Here is a 16,509-nt window from a genome sequence, read left to right on the forward strand (position 1 = left end):
GCTGCAAAAAAAAGCCCCAAAATTTGAGTGTTTGTGTCTCTGTATCTTAAGGGTGCGAAAGCAAACAGTAAGATAAAAAATAAATATAGAATTAGATACTTCTTACTTCTAGTTATTGTGTAACATATACAAACTTATATCAAACTACTACAAACAACACTGACACATACTCCTCATTTCTATTTCCCTCACCTTCTATCCCTCTAACTCCCTTTCCGTTTACGTTGAATCGTAAGGGAGAAACTTTTGGAAAACGCCAAATACATACTTTTGTCCAAAAAAAAATTCAAGAAAAGCTAAAGAGAGAACAAAAAGGGCTGGATTATAAATAGTACAAGGAAAGCATTGATATTTTTTTGTTTTTGCTAGCCTTTTATTACAAATTGTAACTGAACATAGCAAGACATACTGTTTAACTGTTCCTATTGCAATTGAAAAGAAAAAATAAAAAGCAAACTTGCTCCACCAATTATAACCTTCCTTTCTCCTTTCCTTTCTGCCTTTGAATTCATTTCACAAGTTTATAGAGACTTGCATTCCTCGGCCTACAATTAGCAAAGTTATAATTTTTTACAAGAGTGTTTTCAACCAACCACCTAAACACGTCCATATACATATAAGCACTTGATTTATTTTAGTAGTCAAGTATCATAACCATCTGCATTGAAGGGTCCCCTTTTTTTTTTCTTGATATAATTTATTATTACATACTTTTTTGTCAAATTTACTTTTTCCACCCTATAACACTCGCTGCTTCTGCGAGATTCCACTTCCACATTCACACAGTATATACACCATAGGTCACATATACTACACACACACACACACACACACACACACACACACACACACACACACACACGCACCTAAACACGTCTTTCCTCGGCCTGATTGCTATACTAAAATTTCATAAAAAAATTTTTTTTTATTGTTTGAAAGATAGCAAGATATAAATTATAGAGTGCATTATAATCAAGAAGATTATTGATTATACCACATTCACCAACCAATCTTCTTTGACCGATTTCAATACTCGATCTTCACGGTTTGATTTCCACAACGGTCTTTCTTAAAAGAAGAAGAAGAAGAGAAAGGAAAAACAGTTTAGTAGATCAACAACTAACCTCCGTTTTTTATTTCTATTTTTTTTGTTGCAAAAGAATTTCACTTGGTAACAAACGTTTGGCTTTAGGACTTGGAGCTTGATATATCCTTTCCAAGGCTTCTACCAACATTCGTTTGAAGCGAAGATAGAAGAATATAAAGATATTTTCCTTCTTTTTCAGGTGTGGAAAATATATATGTGCTATCAAGAAAAAATCAGGTTACATTAATAATAATTTGAGATTTTCTGTGTAGCTTGCAAAAATAACTTGGAACAAACAAACAAACAAACAAAAAAAGGACCAAAGGAATAACTAAACTTTGGCAGCACGGATTCAAAGCAAAGCAAAGATTAAAAGTCTGAGTAAATCAATTTGAACCATTCAAAGAGAACAAGAACAATAGAGGAAAAGCAGGCAGGGTTTTTTTTTTTAATTAAAATCTGAGACTTGCCAATATATTCCTCCTTTCAACACAGTCAATTTTTCTATTTTTTTTATTTTTTTTTTTTTTTTTTTTTAACTTTGTCATTTTCATTACACATCAATTTGCTACGTCTCATATACTTCAACCTTTCTTTCTGCAGAAACAGTTATTTGGAGCAACTTGATTGAAGGTAAAATTCAGGATTAAAAAAGCAAAACAAAAGAACAAAGAACAGAGGAACGGAGAACAAAGAGTCATAAAAGTCCAAAAAAATAAAGAAAAACGAATTAAACAAAATAGAGAGATTTTATCAGAAACCTGGTCAATTTTCTATATATTTTAAAACATTATACACTTATTTCATATCGCACTTACGTTGAATCATTGGCAATTCTCCACACAGCCCACCACCCTCACAAATACTTTTCAAAACCCCACTACTGAAATTCAAATCGATTCAAGAAAACAACTTGAGTCAAAAAAAAAACATTAAAATCCATTTTTAAGGTTTTACAATATTTTTGTACACAAGGTTGTTTGTTTTTTTTTGTTTTTCCCACAAAGAAAAAAATAGGTTGAAAGCTGTCAAATTTAATTATTATTACTATAATTGAATAATCACAAATAGGTTCTTTCTCCCCCCTCTAAAAAAAAAAAAATCTTAAACTGCTGGATCACACACACCTATCCTATTAATATTTAGGGATAATTGAAAAATCTAATCGTTAGAAGTGAGATTTTTACAAACACATCCCTCATCCATTCATCCATCAAAGAAAACATTTCGGTTGAGTTAATACCTTATCGGGACTTTTTTTTTCCCTCCCCCCCCACCAAGGCAATAATCCAAATACGTGAAATCGTACGTATCCGCCGCCTCAATTCGCCTCGTTTCACCTCGTTTCGTAAAGTCAATACGGCACACTTTTTTTGGCCTTCCATCACAGCTTGTGGAGCGGAATAAAAGCAAGATTTATTTTTCCATATTTTCCATATGCATTGATTATTTTTTTTTGTTTCACTGACAGATCTAAGAAGAACAGAAAAAAAAAAAAAAAAGAAAAAGTATCACTAAACGGAATTTAATTTTAGATTAGATTTTTTTTTTTTCTTTTAGTTTTAGAGGCACATATCCGCACTTCATAGTATACTCAATTGGGTGCATACATTTTAAGACATAGGATCAATAGGACTGTTTGAATTACAGGCAATATTTATATCAGTTGAAAGTTCACTCAAGTTCTTGGTATCCGTATTCAAACAAACATAGGCATCTTACTAGTCCAAGTTTCCCTTGCTTTAAATATCAATGCATCAGCAAGCCTCATTGAAATCACCGTTACTGTTGAATTTTCAAACCTCACAAATATTAGGTAAACCAGACTTTAAGGATTCTTTGTTGTCTGCATTATCTAAAGTAGCTACTGCTGAAATGGAGAACAATAAAACAATGTTTGCAAGAAAGAGGTCAATTTCAACCGATTCCGAAACGGATGATGAGACTAGTAGTACTCGTGCTACAAATAGCACTACTGCAATCACCTCTAAGATAACCAACCCCCATACCGCTACTGTTGGCGGTACTGCTGCTACTGCTGCTGCTACTAACCAAGTTAAAGAGTCAAATGGCAATAGCAATAAACCTCAAATCACTTTTATCCACAGATTATACAATATGTTACACGACGATTCAATTAAACATTTGATATGGTGGCATGAAAATGAAGAACATTTCCATATAAATGCCACTGAGGAATTCACTAACATTTTGCCAAAATACTTTAAACACAGTAATGAGCAATCTTTTATCAGACAATTGAACATGTATGGGTTTCATAAGATTAGTAATGAAACTAGTGATAAAAAGGAAACACAGGCACCGCTGCTGCTGCTGCTGCTGCTGCTGTTACTGCTGCTGCTGCCACTGCTGCCTTTACTGGTGAAGAATTCAAAACGATGGGAGTTCCGTCATAGTCAAGGACAATTTAGAAAAGGTGCGTATGACTTGTTAAATTCGGTTAAGAGAAGAAGTACAAAGAATTTGAATTTGCAGAGAGAAGTTGTAAATTTAAGGTCTATTCCAATGGAAAGCTGCAGTCCATCCTTAAATGGAACAGTAGGATCCTGTTCTGGTATGCTCACTCCTACTACTGAAAAAGCTCAACCTCATATGCTTACCCCAAAGAGTATCGAAATGTCTGCATCTTCATCATCATGTTTCTTGTCGAGGCCACCAATACCACCACCACCACAACAACAACAACCACTGCTGAAACTTTATACAACTGTTGCTAATAATCTTCCTGTACAAGTGGGAACTCCATTGAATGCAATGCCAACAATTTTGCAACCACAGCAACAATCACCACCACTACCACTACCATCATTACAGCAGCAGCAGCAGCAACAACAACAACAACAACAACAATCATTACCACCACCACCACCGCCACAACAACAACAACAACAACAACAACAACAAATGGGTAGTTATACTCTCCCTCAACCACCATCTCAAGAACAGCTGCACCTTCAACAACATCTACAACCACCTGCATTACAAGCAAGACCCTCATTTTCAAGAAACTATGTTTTCAAACCTCCTATGACGTCCATTCCTCAATCAGTCGCTACGATACCAGATGATGATTCAACTACAAAGGACTCTTTAAAAGCTGAATTATCACAACTCAGAGAAATGTACAATTCACTTTCTTGCGATCATCAACAACTCCAAAACACTTTTATGGCTATGTTGGACATACTTGAAGAGGAAGGAACATCATCTTCATCACCGGAGATAATCACCAAGAAGCTTAGGCAGTTCAAACAGTCATTTTTGGCGAACAGACAAAACATGAGCATGAGCACGCCAAGCTCTCCTCAGTCTCGGTTGTCCCATGTACAACTACAGCCACAACCACACTTGCAAGCTCATATATATCCTTTTCCAAGAAGGTTTTCCTCCGAACACTACAATCATCAACAACAACAACAACAACACCAACAGCAGCAGCAGCAGTTTTTTGCAATGAGGGCTGATTCAACATGTAGCCCATTAAACACCAGTCATATGAAAAACAATAGCAATGCCGGTTCATTGGTTTCGAGTAGAACATCTTCTTTAGCTTCATTGTATGATAGTGGAAAGAAGATTACCTCGGGAAGTGGTATCAATTTAAATACAGGATCTAGTGCTGCTTCCACATCTAGATTGCCTAGTGTTTTTGAGTTAGATTTGAGCTTGAATTTGAAAAGATTACCTCCAGTTGACCACTCTGAGCACCTTCAACATCAACAGCCATACTTGAAGAGAATCAAATTGGTATAAAATGCGCTTAGCTGATTATCTTGTGTTTTTCTATGTGAGAAGTTTTTTGCAATTGTCCTTTTTTTTTTTTTTTTTTTTGCAATTGTTTTGTTATTTTGCAACTTGTTGCTAATATTTGTTTTTTCTTTTTTCAACCTTCATTTTGACTTTACTATTGCTTTCAATTTTTCAAATCATTTTACGAGTTGTGTTTAATTTTTATACAAAAACAGTATAATATTTATATATAAACATATACATATATATATATAATTTCTATAATCAACTGCATGAGATAGACCGATTCAATGGGTTGATATACTCTTGCTCTAATTCATCCTTAACATAGACAATATAGTAAGGTGTAGCGGTATTACCTTCTAAGAAATTGAACACTTCCGATTCTGAAACTTCACTTACTATTTCATCATTGTATTTTCTAAATATGCTCTTATTTTGAGGATCTTTTATATATATCCAATAATGGCCGTAGCTTGCCTCACCACGGTGAATGAAAATGGCAAAAATGGAATATCCAATTTGGTTGTAATTTTCAAATTGCTTAGATATCGCTTCTTGTAATTGAGAAACCCTATCATCTATTTCAACTAATTGGTTTTGCAATTTACTAATCTGATCGGAAATCGTTTGTATTGTGGTTAATTTGATACACAAATGATCATCCCCAATAACTTTCGTTTCAAGAAATTTCTTAGTAGTGATTAAGCTATCGATTATTGTCATATTAGTCTCCTCGTCAATACGGAATATTTCATTCTTTCTCATTAACAATTCATTAATCTCCTTTTTCCACTGAAACACTTCATTCCGCTTCTTTAAAATTACTTCATCATCAGTGTCCAAATATCGATCAAGGTAAATCTTGTCACTAAACGGAATGGGTTCAATGCTTTTGTACGCCATAAGTTTTTCTCGATCAAACATTACTCTTTGAACATGGAACTGCATGATTTGAGGTAATTTGCTAATTGTAATGGATTTCTTAACAAGTCCTTCTTCTAAATTGACAATGTCCTCATTAAAGTAATTATCTAATGAATCGTAAATACTTTTGGGGTGATCACTGACATTAATTATAAGACTGTTGAATCGCTCAATAGAAACTCGACCTTTAGTGTTGGAATCGTCATTTAGTGGCTGAATCGTTTGTTTTGTTTTGCCATAAAATAACTTCTTTATTAAATCGTATTGTTCTCCGTCGTCGTCTAATGAGGTAGGTGGTAACGCAGACTCGATTTGAAATATCACATTTTCAATACATTCAGTAACATCTTGTTGTCTTCCAAGCTCAATTGTACTTTCCATTTCATCGGTAGATATAGGAAGGATCCGTGGCTCCGCATCGAAGGCAGCAGCCTCACTCGAGCCCGGAGTCTCGATTTCCTCTTCAATCTCAACTCCATCCGCATCGTGTAATACAACTTCCTCGTTAGTAGTATTTTCTTTTCCTGAAATAGAATCTTTAGCCTGTGTGTCACCGATTTTGATAGCTTCCCCCAAATCCAGATCCAGATCCAAATCCAAATCCAGATCCAAATCCAAATCCAAATCCAAACCCAAATTTTGATTTTGATTTTGATTTTGATTTTGATTTTGATTTTGATTTTGATTTTGATTTTGATTTTGATTTTGATTTTGATCTTGATCTTGATTTTTCTTCTCTTCCTTCACGTCGTCCACTGTAGTGTTCTTAAATGTAACAGGCATGGATAGTGGCAAAAATGACAAATATGCTAACTCCTTACTTGGTTGAACACACCTCTTCTCCGTGTGGATCATCTCCTCGAACAATTTCTTCAAATGATATATAAACTGATTAGATCGGCGTATCTCCAGAAGTTCAACTTTCCTACCACCAATCTTCCTGCTCGCTGAAAACTCATCAAGATTGAAATCCTTTTCATTGAAAGTAAGCACTAAATCTCTTAATGGTTTTATGCAGAAATAGTACTGTAATAACGAATTCAAATAACACGTGTTCCCAATATTGTCCAATCCAGCTGGCCAATTCTCGGCAGGCAATAAGGAAGAATCAATTTTCCCAGTTTGTAAGAACTTCAAAAGAATCTCCGAGTTTTTGAAATCAACAATCATTTTCAAAGCATATCGTAATACCCTGATATCCACTTGACTTTGTAATAGTTTATTTTGAAACTTGGAAATAATCTCAAATTCTGACGTTTTGACTGTGGAGTCCAATAATCGATAGCATTCACCAATTGCCATGTTTGCTGTTTCTGGAGTGCTAACGTATTCAGGAAGTTTCGTTTCTAAATAATGCAACAAGGAAAAACTCCTTCTATTTATGGCCACTGATGTGATCGCCTTGTTGAGCATTATCACCTCATTAGCTAAGTTGTTGAATCCATTTTGCTGTAGTATGTCATCTGCCTTGAACTCGTAAGCTGTAATAACAACTTCGTCCTCGGTAATTTCCTCAATTTCAAGTTCTGCTAGGGCAAAGTCCATAGGTAAAATCTCCTCCGCCAAAAATTTCTTAAGTTTACCTGATTCCTTGGCAAGAGCAACGATTCGTAATTGATTGTTGTAATACTGATAATTTCTTGGATCATTTTGGAATTGTTTGCGATACATTGAAATAATAACATCATCATCAATCAGTCGCACGTCTGTAGAATCATCATAAACGACACCCAAAACCCGCAACGACTCAAGAAACTCCCTGTACCCAATCGATTCTCCCAGTTGCGACAATTTCCTGAAATATGCTGCCAACTTCATGCCATGGCCGCTAGCAGATTGAAAATTCTTGATATCTTTCAATGCGTCAACATATACTAGTTTATTTGAAGGGTCGGACTCAACTGTATGTTGAAAACACTTGATCAATAGCTCATCTTGGAAATATGCAGCGGCACTCAAAGAAATGAAAAATGCATGTTTATTGGAATAGTTGCTGTTGAAATTTATAATACTGGCATTCTTATCAAACTCGCTTATATTCAGGAAAACTTGAGCCATGTTGTTTGAAAAAGAATACAAAGTCTTAAACATGTTCTTATCAACTCTCAAATTCCATGCATGGTATATCAACTCAACAACTTTTCGAAGATATGACTCTTTTAACGCTGGCGATTCACTTAAATTAGGGGGAACAACTTCATACTTCTCTTCAATTAAGGTGAATAAAAGATTATCAAGGAGTAGATTGATGTCAATGTGCGCATCCAACGAGGTGTTTAGACTAATCACTTTTGTCGGGTTCTCTCCTAACAATATTGGGCCTTTTAAAACTTTTAATAACATCCTAATACACTGAAGGCTGTTGGGGACTAAAAGAGGGTCTAAATCCGGATGACGGGCAATGCTACTGAGATATCTGGTTTGGATTATATCTTTGTTGGTGATATTTTCCAAATCTTGCGTAGAAAATTCAGATTCAAATAAAGTTACCCTTAGAAGATGATTACTTAGTGAGTTCAAACTCTTGAAATATGCATCATCAATAATTTGAGCTTGCTCGAGTGGATATTTCCGCAATAGATTTAAGTCGCTTTGTGAAACTAGTGATTCAGGAATGACATGATACTGATGCTTATCGATTACTTTGACAATAAAGGGATTTCCAGTATCTTCTAAAACCAGTATTCTAAAGTGATAAGTTTTGAGCTCTTTGCTGTTCACTACTACCAAACCTCTAATGATTGTTATGCATTGTTTTGTTTCTTGATTCTCTACTTTCTCCACAGAAGGACAATAATCTATATGTTCATTTAAAATTAATGTCTCATAGCTCGATAAAGCTGAGGTTACAAGTTGAGTCAAGCTTTCTGAATATTCTATGGGTCTACTGTTCAATAAGCTAATAAGCTTGTTGTCGTATCTCTGTTTCGCTGCAACCGTCCATTTCAAATCGTCAAGTATTCTATTTAAAGTCTTGAATGGATATCGTATTAGCTCTTCATTTGAAACTCTTGTTTTTGAGCCGCCACTAGTACCACCACCAGTACCACCACCAGTACTATCTAGCCCATCTTGCGAACTTGACAAAGGTTGCTTTTCTATTTCCAAAAGGTCTTCATTCAAATTTCCTCGTTGCTGTAATTGCGGAGATAAATTAGATAAACTACCTCGGAAAGGATTTCGGCTCAGTAATTGAGACTGACTTGATGAACACTGGATTGAACTCGAACTTGTCGACTCGACAAGTTGACACGATGTTTTTTTCTCTGAATCCGACGTGGTTAGCAGCTCTGTATTGGATGGCAAAGGCTCAACAACTGGATCTTCAACAAACATCTATAAAACCAAACCCAAAAAAAAAAAAAAATGCTCTACTGTTTCAACTCTACTCTTCAACAAGTGGTATTAGCCAATGTTGATTCAATGCTGTTCGTTCAATCTGTTGTTATCAGTGCAAGTGAAGAGTCGTGATGAGGAACCAGCAACAAAACCACTGGTACTTTTGCAATTAAATCAACTTAATTAATCCGCCGCAGTTCCACAAGACAAACAGAAAAAAAAAAAAGATGGTTTGTAAAAGATTGTTGATCTTTGTTCTCGTTCTCGTTGTCCTTCTCGTTGTCGTTGTCATTGTCGTGCTCGCTCGATTGGTGGTTCGTTGATTTTTCTTTTTTCTATTGCTTCCTTGTATAAGCGCACTGAGAAAGTTTTTATTGTACGAGATCAGCCTAGAAGACCACCCCAGGAGACCCCAGGAGACCACCCCAGGAGACCACCCCAGAAGCTAGCACCAGAAGCTAGCACCAGAAACTAGCACCAGAAACTAGCACCAGAAGCTTTTATTTCACGAGACTAGTCCAGAAGCTAGCACCAGAAGCTTTTATTGCACGAGACCAGCCCAGAAGACCAGCCCAGAAGACCAGCCCAGAGGCTAGCACCAGAAGTTTTTATACAATTCAATGGCGCAGACACCAACATCGGTGGATTTTGAAAAAATACGAAACTCCTCCGATGGGAGCTTTTCGGGGATGTTATACCTGGGGTTCAATGAGATTATACTGAACAATCCGTATTTTGCTGCAGGTGGCGGTTTGATGGTTTTAGGCACGGGACTAGCATTGGCCAAACAAGGTATTACCAAGAGTTCGGGGTTCCTTTATCGACAAATGTTGGTGGATTTAGAGATCCCTTCAAAGGACAAATCGTACCTTTGGTTTTTAGAGTGGATGTCGAGACATAAGCAGCGAAGTTCGCGACATTTATCTGTTGAGACTAACGTGATAACTCACGATAATGGGTCTATATCTACAAACTTTTCACTTGTTCCTGGTCCCGGAAAGCATCTTATTAGATACAAAGGGGCCTATATGCTTGTTAACCGTGAAAGGTCGGGGAAAATGTTGGATATGACTAATGGAACTCCATTTGAAACCGTTACTTTAACGACTCTTTATCGCGATCGCAAATTGTTTAGTGATCTACTATCGGATGCGAAAAATCTAGCAATAAAAGCAAGAGAGGGAAAAACTGTGATTTTCACTTCTTGGGGACCCGAATGGAGACCTTTTGGTCAGCCTAAATCGAAAAGATTATTGGGTTCAGTGATACTTGATGATGGTATTGCTGAGAGTGTAGAGAAGGACGTTAAGGATTTTTTGTCGAGCGGAGAATGGTATCATCAAAGAGGTATACCTTATAGAAGAGGCTATTTGCTTTATGGGCCACCTGGAAGCGGCAAGACGTCATTTATACAAGCATTAGCAGGAGAACTAGACTATAACATCTGCATACTCAATTTATCGGAAAACAATTTAACAGACGATAGACTAAACCATTTAATGAACAATATTCCGAGCCGATCTATACTTTTACTTGAAGACGTTGATGCTGCATTCAACAAAAGAGAGCAGTCAAATGAGCAAGGATTCACAAGCGGTGTTACATTCTCGGGCTTATTGAATGCTTTGGACGGTGTAGCCAGTGCAGAGGAGTGTATCACATTTATGACAACGAACCATCCCGAACGGTTAGACCCGGCATTGTTGAGGCCGGGAAGAGTCGATTTCAAAGTATTGATTGATAATGCCACCGAGTACCAAGTTAAAAAGATGTTTCTCCGATTCTACGAAAATGAAGAAAAATTATGTCAAGAGTTTTTACACAAGTTTAGATTATTGAACTTGCAACACGTTAGTACTGCTCAATTACAGGGATTGTTTGTGTATAATAAAAGGGACCCGCAAGCTGCTGTCGACATGATAGAGACACTACAAAATCCAAACACCGTATTTTAATGAGGAAACGACTAAAAGAAGAGGAGCATACTACCAACACTAAGAAGCAGCGACACTACACCTACTAGCTTGTTACACTATAGACTACTCCTCTACACTATAGACTACTGTCTCTACACTATAGACTACTCTCTCTACATTATAGACTACTTTCTCTACACTATCTCGCTTCGCTCGATAGTGTTGGTGCTCGTTAGTGGAACCAAGGCTCTGGCTTATTTCTCCGCCTTTTCTTTTCTAAAGCGCTACCGACCGTTATATTCCGATTCCGCTTTATAATTTTTTCCACTAAAACCTTCAGCAAGTTTATAAAGATTATTACATCAACAAGCATTCACTCGTTCTTACCTCTCAAAAACCTTGTTTCCCGCGGTATTCCTCTTCTTTTTCTGGTTGACGTTAATACAGAATATTTTTTGGCACAACGAGTTCCTATTTTTTTTTTAGGGGGGCGGCTCACAACAATTTTGCATCATCATGAGGTTCTTAGCTGTATGCTCTGTGATAGCTTGCTTTTCCCTAGTGAGCTCGCTTCAAGTACAAAACACAGACCATTTTGAGAAAATCTTGACTAGAATTAAAGGAAAAGGATGGTTTAATGACAGGTTCGAGGTGAATCTCGATCTGGGGTCTACTATATTTGCGCTGGACACGAGTGTCGTCGATACTGATAAAGGTGATAAGGAATGTCCTCCTTGTTTCAATTGCAACCTCCCAAATTTCGAGTGTACTCAATTTTCCCAGTGTAATACATTTACAGGAATGTGCGAGTGTCAGCCTGGGTTCGGTGGTCTAGACTGCTCAGAGCCGTTATGCGGCTCGCTAGCTGATGGAAACAACAAGAGACCAAAGAGAGACAAGAAGAAAGAATGTAAATGTAAACCTGGCTGGATGGGCATCAATTGCAATCTATGTGAGCGAGACGATGTTTGTGACGCATTTATGCCCGAGGGAGTCAAAGGAACTTGCTACCAAGAGGGGATTCTTATTAATAACTTTCATCAAATGTGTGATGTTACCAACCCAAAAATTGTGGAAATCCTTGCAGGAAAGAAACCACAAGCTACATTTGCATGTAATAGGACTCTGGAAAATTGCAATTTTCAGTTTTGGATTGATCAACAGGAGTCCTTTTATTGTGATTTAAATAAATGTGTTTTGGACTATGATTTATCCAAGAATACGACTCATTATAAATGTGACAATGTGGCATGTAAGTGTTTACCTGATCGTATGTTATGTGGCCAAGATGGATCAATTGATATTTCAGAGTTTTTAACAGAGACCATTAAAGGCCCCGGTGATTTTGTTTGTGATATTGCAGATAAAAAATGTAGATTTTCAGAACCTAGTATGAATGAATTGATTCAGAGTGTATTTGGAGATCCATACATCACTTTGCTGTGTGCTGCTGGTGAATGTGTCCACAAGAGCGAAATTCCCGGGTACAATTTACCTAATGATCCAAAACTTACTTTGGGAAATATATTTCTGATTATTGGTGTCTTGTTTATTTGTATATTATTCGTGGCAACAGTATTGAGGAATGTAAATGAGTCGGCTTTGTTTAAAAAGAGTGGCAACGGTTACGAATCACTTCCAACTGATGCTAGTGTTATGAACCAGAACTTTGAACCAGCTACCTTATCATTTGAAAACATCAGCTATACCGTTGGGGAGAACAATCGAGTATTGAATAACGCTTTTGGACTCGTGAACCCAAGAGAGTGTTTGGCTATCATGGGTGGATCAGGGGCAGGTAAGACCACGTTGTTGGATATCTTGGCTGGTAAAAATAAAGACGGGAAAATCGCCGGTTCCATTTATGTCAATGGTAATGTCGTTGATCCTAAATACTATAAAGAAATTGTTGGGTTTGTTGACCAGGAAGATCACTTGATCCCAACATTAACTGTTTACGAAACGGTATTGAATAGTGCATTATTGAGACTCCCGAGAAGTATGACGTTTGAACAGAAACAAACTAGGGTGGTGGAAGTACTTAATGAATTGAGAATATTGGGCATTAAGGACAGAGTCATTGGGTCAAATTTCAAAAGAGGAATCTCTGGTGGAGAAAAGAGAAGAGTTTCAATTGCGTGCGAATTGGTTACTTCTCCCTCCATTTTGTTCTTGGATGAACCTACTTCAGGATTAGATTCATATAATGCAAGAAACGTTGTGGAATGTTTAGTCAAATTATCCAGAGATTACGATAGAACGATTGTTTTCACTATCCATCAACCTAGAAGTAACATTGTATCATTATTTGATAAATTATTATTGTTGAGTGATGGAGATTTGATATTTTCCGGGGAGATGATTAAAGCTAATGATTTTTTTACCAAGAATGGATACAAGTGTCCATTAGGTTACAACATTGCTGATTATTTGATTGATATAACCGTTGATCATAACAAAATAATAAAAGTATCCAATGCCGATGCAGCTGTTGTGGCTGCTGCGTCCTCGACCGATTTCCATGACGAATCAGACATACATGCCCAATTTGTAGCACAAAGAAGTCCCAGCCAGGAGGATACTACAAGAGAATGGGAACACTTTGCTGTGCATCGTGACGAATACAATACCGATATTATTGGCCGTCGTAGGACGGCTTCGGGAGAAGAAGAAACTTTACTAAGATTGAGGAATAAATTACACACATTGTTTGTGGAATCCCCATTAGCTGGAGAGTTGAAGCACGAAATAAAAGAAGGTAAAAATCATCCCAAACTGCTAGATTTGAAACCGCGCGATTTTAAAAAGGCAACCTTTTTTGGACAAGCTGGTATACTTGCATCAAGGACTTTTAAAAACCTTTACAGAAATCCAAGATTGCTATTAGCTCACTATTTATTATCTATGCTTGTTGGGTTATTCACTGGTTATCTCTATTATGATGTGAAGAATGATATTAGTGGATTCCAAAATAGATTAGGATTTTTTTTCTTCCTTTTGGCATTTTTCGGGTTTTCATCGTTGACTGGATTACATTCATTTGCAACTGAAAGGATTATATTTGTTCGAGAACGTGCTAATAATTATTATAGCCCCTTGGCCTATTATGTCAGTAAAATATTTTGCGATATTATCCCCTTGAGAGTATTACCGCCCATTTTGTTGATTAGCATTGCTTACCCGATGGTTGGTTTATCAATGCAGCATAACGCATTTTTGAAATCGATCCTCGTGTTGGTGTTTTTCAATGTTGCTGTTGCCGTGGAGATGTTGATTGTTGGAATCTTGGTTAAAGAGCCGGGTACATCTACAATGATTGGTGTTTTATTACTATTATTATCTCTATTGTTTGCAGGTTTATTCATCAATAGCGATGATTTGACAGCTCAAATCAAATGGCTTGAGTGGATTTCGTTGTTCCATTACGCATACGAAGCATTAGCCATCAATGAAGTTAAAGATTTGATCTTGAGAGAAAAGAAGTATGGCTTGTCAATTGAGGTTCCAGGTGCTGTGATTCTTAGTACTTTTGGTTTCAATGTTGGTGCTTTCTGGAAAGATATCAATTTGTTGGGTGTTTTGTCATTGACATTCTTGGTTTTGGGATATCTTTTCCTACACTACTTCACCATTGAAAAACGATAAATATACAAATAAACAAATGGAAATATGATTAGGGATTTCAACAAGAAGAAAGAAAGAAAGAAAGAAAGAAAGAAAAAAAACGGCTTCTCAATTGGGGTTTTTCCTTTTTTATTTTTCAAATTTACTTTCCAAATTTCATTATCTGATTAAATATTAGTATCTTTAAGCTCTCTGTGTCCAAGTTCTTTTTTTCAATATCAAAATCAAACTCCTCAATTGGTATAGGCAGCGTTTGTGGTTCATCTAAAGGATCATGATAATTTGCCAAATATGGATGTTTTAACGCCTCCTTGGCAGTCAATCGTTTGCTTGGATTAAATACTAGTAACTTTTCCAATAAATCAACTGACAAAGGGTTCACGATGGCTGCTGCTTCTTGATGTCTCAAGATCCGAGACGGGTGATTTATAATAAATTTGGTAAAGTCCAACTTTTTGATCACTGGAAGCGAGCAGATGAATTGTTTAGCTCTACTGGATTTGATAGTCTCCAAATCTTCTTCACTCGGCGTGCCCAAAACTTTAAATATTAGTTTCAACTGATTTATATAATCAGATCCAGGAAAAATAGCCTTGTATGTTAATAATTCAAACAATATACAGCCAACTGACCACATATCTATTGCGGTTGAGTAATCCGAGGCAGAAAGCATTATTTCAGGAGCTCTATACCATCTAGTTGCAACGTATTCTGTAAGCAAAGAAATTTTCTTACTCTTGACATTAGCAGAATCTAATCTAGCTAAACCAAAATCGCAAATTTTTAAATCACAGTTTTCATTCACTAAAATATTCGATGGTTTTAAATCACGGTGAATGACACTGGCACTATGTATTAGTTTCAAACCTTTAAGAATTTGATAGATGAAATACTGAATATGTCGATCACTCAAACAATGAGTCTGGATAATGTTATGTAAATCACTAGGCATGTACTCTTGAATCAAATAAACTTCGTTGAAAGCAGCATAACTGCTAGGTTTTTGAACATCGTATAGTTTGACTATATTCTCATTGTTTTTGAATTTATTGAGAAGTTTGATTTCACGAAGAGTGCGTAAACAGAATAATGGTCTTTCAAATGGTTCAATCTTTTTAATTGCAACTTTAGTGTTTGTTGGTAGATGGATCGCTAGGGCAACTATTCCATAAGCCCCTTCACCTAATACCCTGATAACTTTGAAACTCTGCGAAATGTTAAATACAACTTTTCTCAGAGATAGTTGTGGTTGCTTCTTCTGTTGTTTGATCTTGGATACAACTGTGGTAGTTGACATACTCGATGATGAACAAAAAGAAAACGGCCATCTACCATCCAAGATAAAGGGCGATTACCATCTGAATATATATGCGACAGATCTGGTTAACGCTAAACCACCTTTCTCTAACGTTTACCCTTTACCCTTCAATAGCCCTTCTTTTCCACCAATACACACTCCCAACATTTGGGACCCCAATCTGCCACCATGAGTTAAACTTCTTTTTAGTCAGCTCTTTTGATTTGTATCAGCTTCAAAGGTACATATCTTGAAACACCGACAACCCATGAAACTTGAGTCATTTTTTCTATTCACATTGATAACCTGTCCTTTCACCATTGCCCCCTTAAGCTTTAGACTAGTCTAAAGCACCAACAAAAAAAAAAAGAAAACCTCTTGCTCTTTGTACAACCGAAACCTGGTTTCGAACACTGAACTTGATATTTCGTTCTCACCCACATACAGTAAAAACAACATCTTCAACCAAAACTGGCAAAACTAAAAATAAAACTGAAACATTTTTAGTATCTGATGCTATAGCAAGTTGCACCATGAAAAAAAATGTT

The 16,509-nt window shown here is 36.5% G+C and overlaps 5 protein-coding genes across 5 annotated transcripts; 3 read left to right on the forward strand and 2 right to left on the reverse strand. All coding sequences in view use genetic code 12, as the record gives it.

Annotated features, from left to right (window-relative positions):
• Window positions 1–2,839: 2,839 nt before the first annotated feature.
• SFL1 (Sfl1p) lies at window positions 2,840–4,861 on the forward strand (the record flags this gene model as incomplete). The annotated part of the gene is made up of 1 exon (XM_049323858.1): window positions 2,840–4,861. One exon carries the CDS (start codon window positions 2,840–2,842, stop codon window positions 4,859–4,861), a length of 2,022 nt encoding a protein of 673 aa, XP_049180310.1.
• Window positions 4,862–5,122: 261 nt separating this feature from the next.
• On the reverse strand, window positions 5,123–9,121 carry KGF56_002611 (ubiquitin-specific protease; the record flags this gene model as incomplete). Its single annotated transcript, XM_049323859.1, has 1 exon — window positions 5,123–9,121. The coding sequence occupies one exon, from the start codon at window positions 9,119–9,121 to the stop codon at window positions 5,123–5,125; it is 3,999 nt and encodes a 1,332-aa protein (XP_049180311.1).
• A 623-nt stretch (window positions 9,122–9,744) lies between these two features.
• Window positions 9,745–11,079, forward strand: KGF56_002612 (bifunctional AAA family ATPase chaperone/translocase; the record flags this gene model as incomplete). Its single annotated transcript, XM_049323860.1, has 1 exon — window positions 9,745–11,079. The coding sequence occupies one exon, from the start codon at window positions 9,745–9,747 to the stop codon at window positions 11,077–11,079; it is 1,335 nt and encodes a 444-aa protein (XP_049180312.1).
• Window positions 11,080–11,556: 477 nt separating this feature from the next.
• ADP1 (putative ATP-dependent permease) lies at window positions 11,557–14,685 on the forward strand (the record flags this gene model as incomplete). Its single annotated transcript, XM_049323861.1, has 1 exon — window positions 11,557–14,685. One exon carries the CDS (start codon window positions 11,557–11,559, stop codon window positions 14,683–14,685), a length of 3,129 nt encoding a protein of 1,042 aa, XP_049180313.1.
• Window positions 14,686–14,806: 121 nt separating this feature from the next.
• Window positions 14,807–15,961, reverse strand: CEK2 (Cek2p; the record flags this gene model as incomplete). Its single annotated transcript, XM_049323863.1, has 1 exon — window positions 14,807–15,961. One exon carries the CDS (start codon window positions 15,959–15,961, stop codon window positions 14,807–14,809), a length of 1,155 nt encoding a protein of 384 aa, XP_049180314.1.
• Window positions 15,962–16,509: the final 548 nt, after the last annotated feature.

Source organism: Candida oxycetoniae (assembly GCF_023343755.2).
Source record: "Candida oxycetoniae strain CBS 10844 chromosome Unknown scaffold59, whole genome shotgun sequence".
NCBI classification, from domain to species: Eukaryota; Fungi; Ascomycota; class Pichiomycetes; order Serinales; family Debaryomycetaceae; genus Lodderomyces; species Lodderomyces oxycetoniae.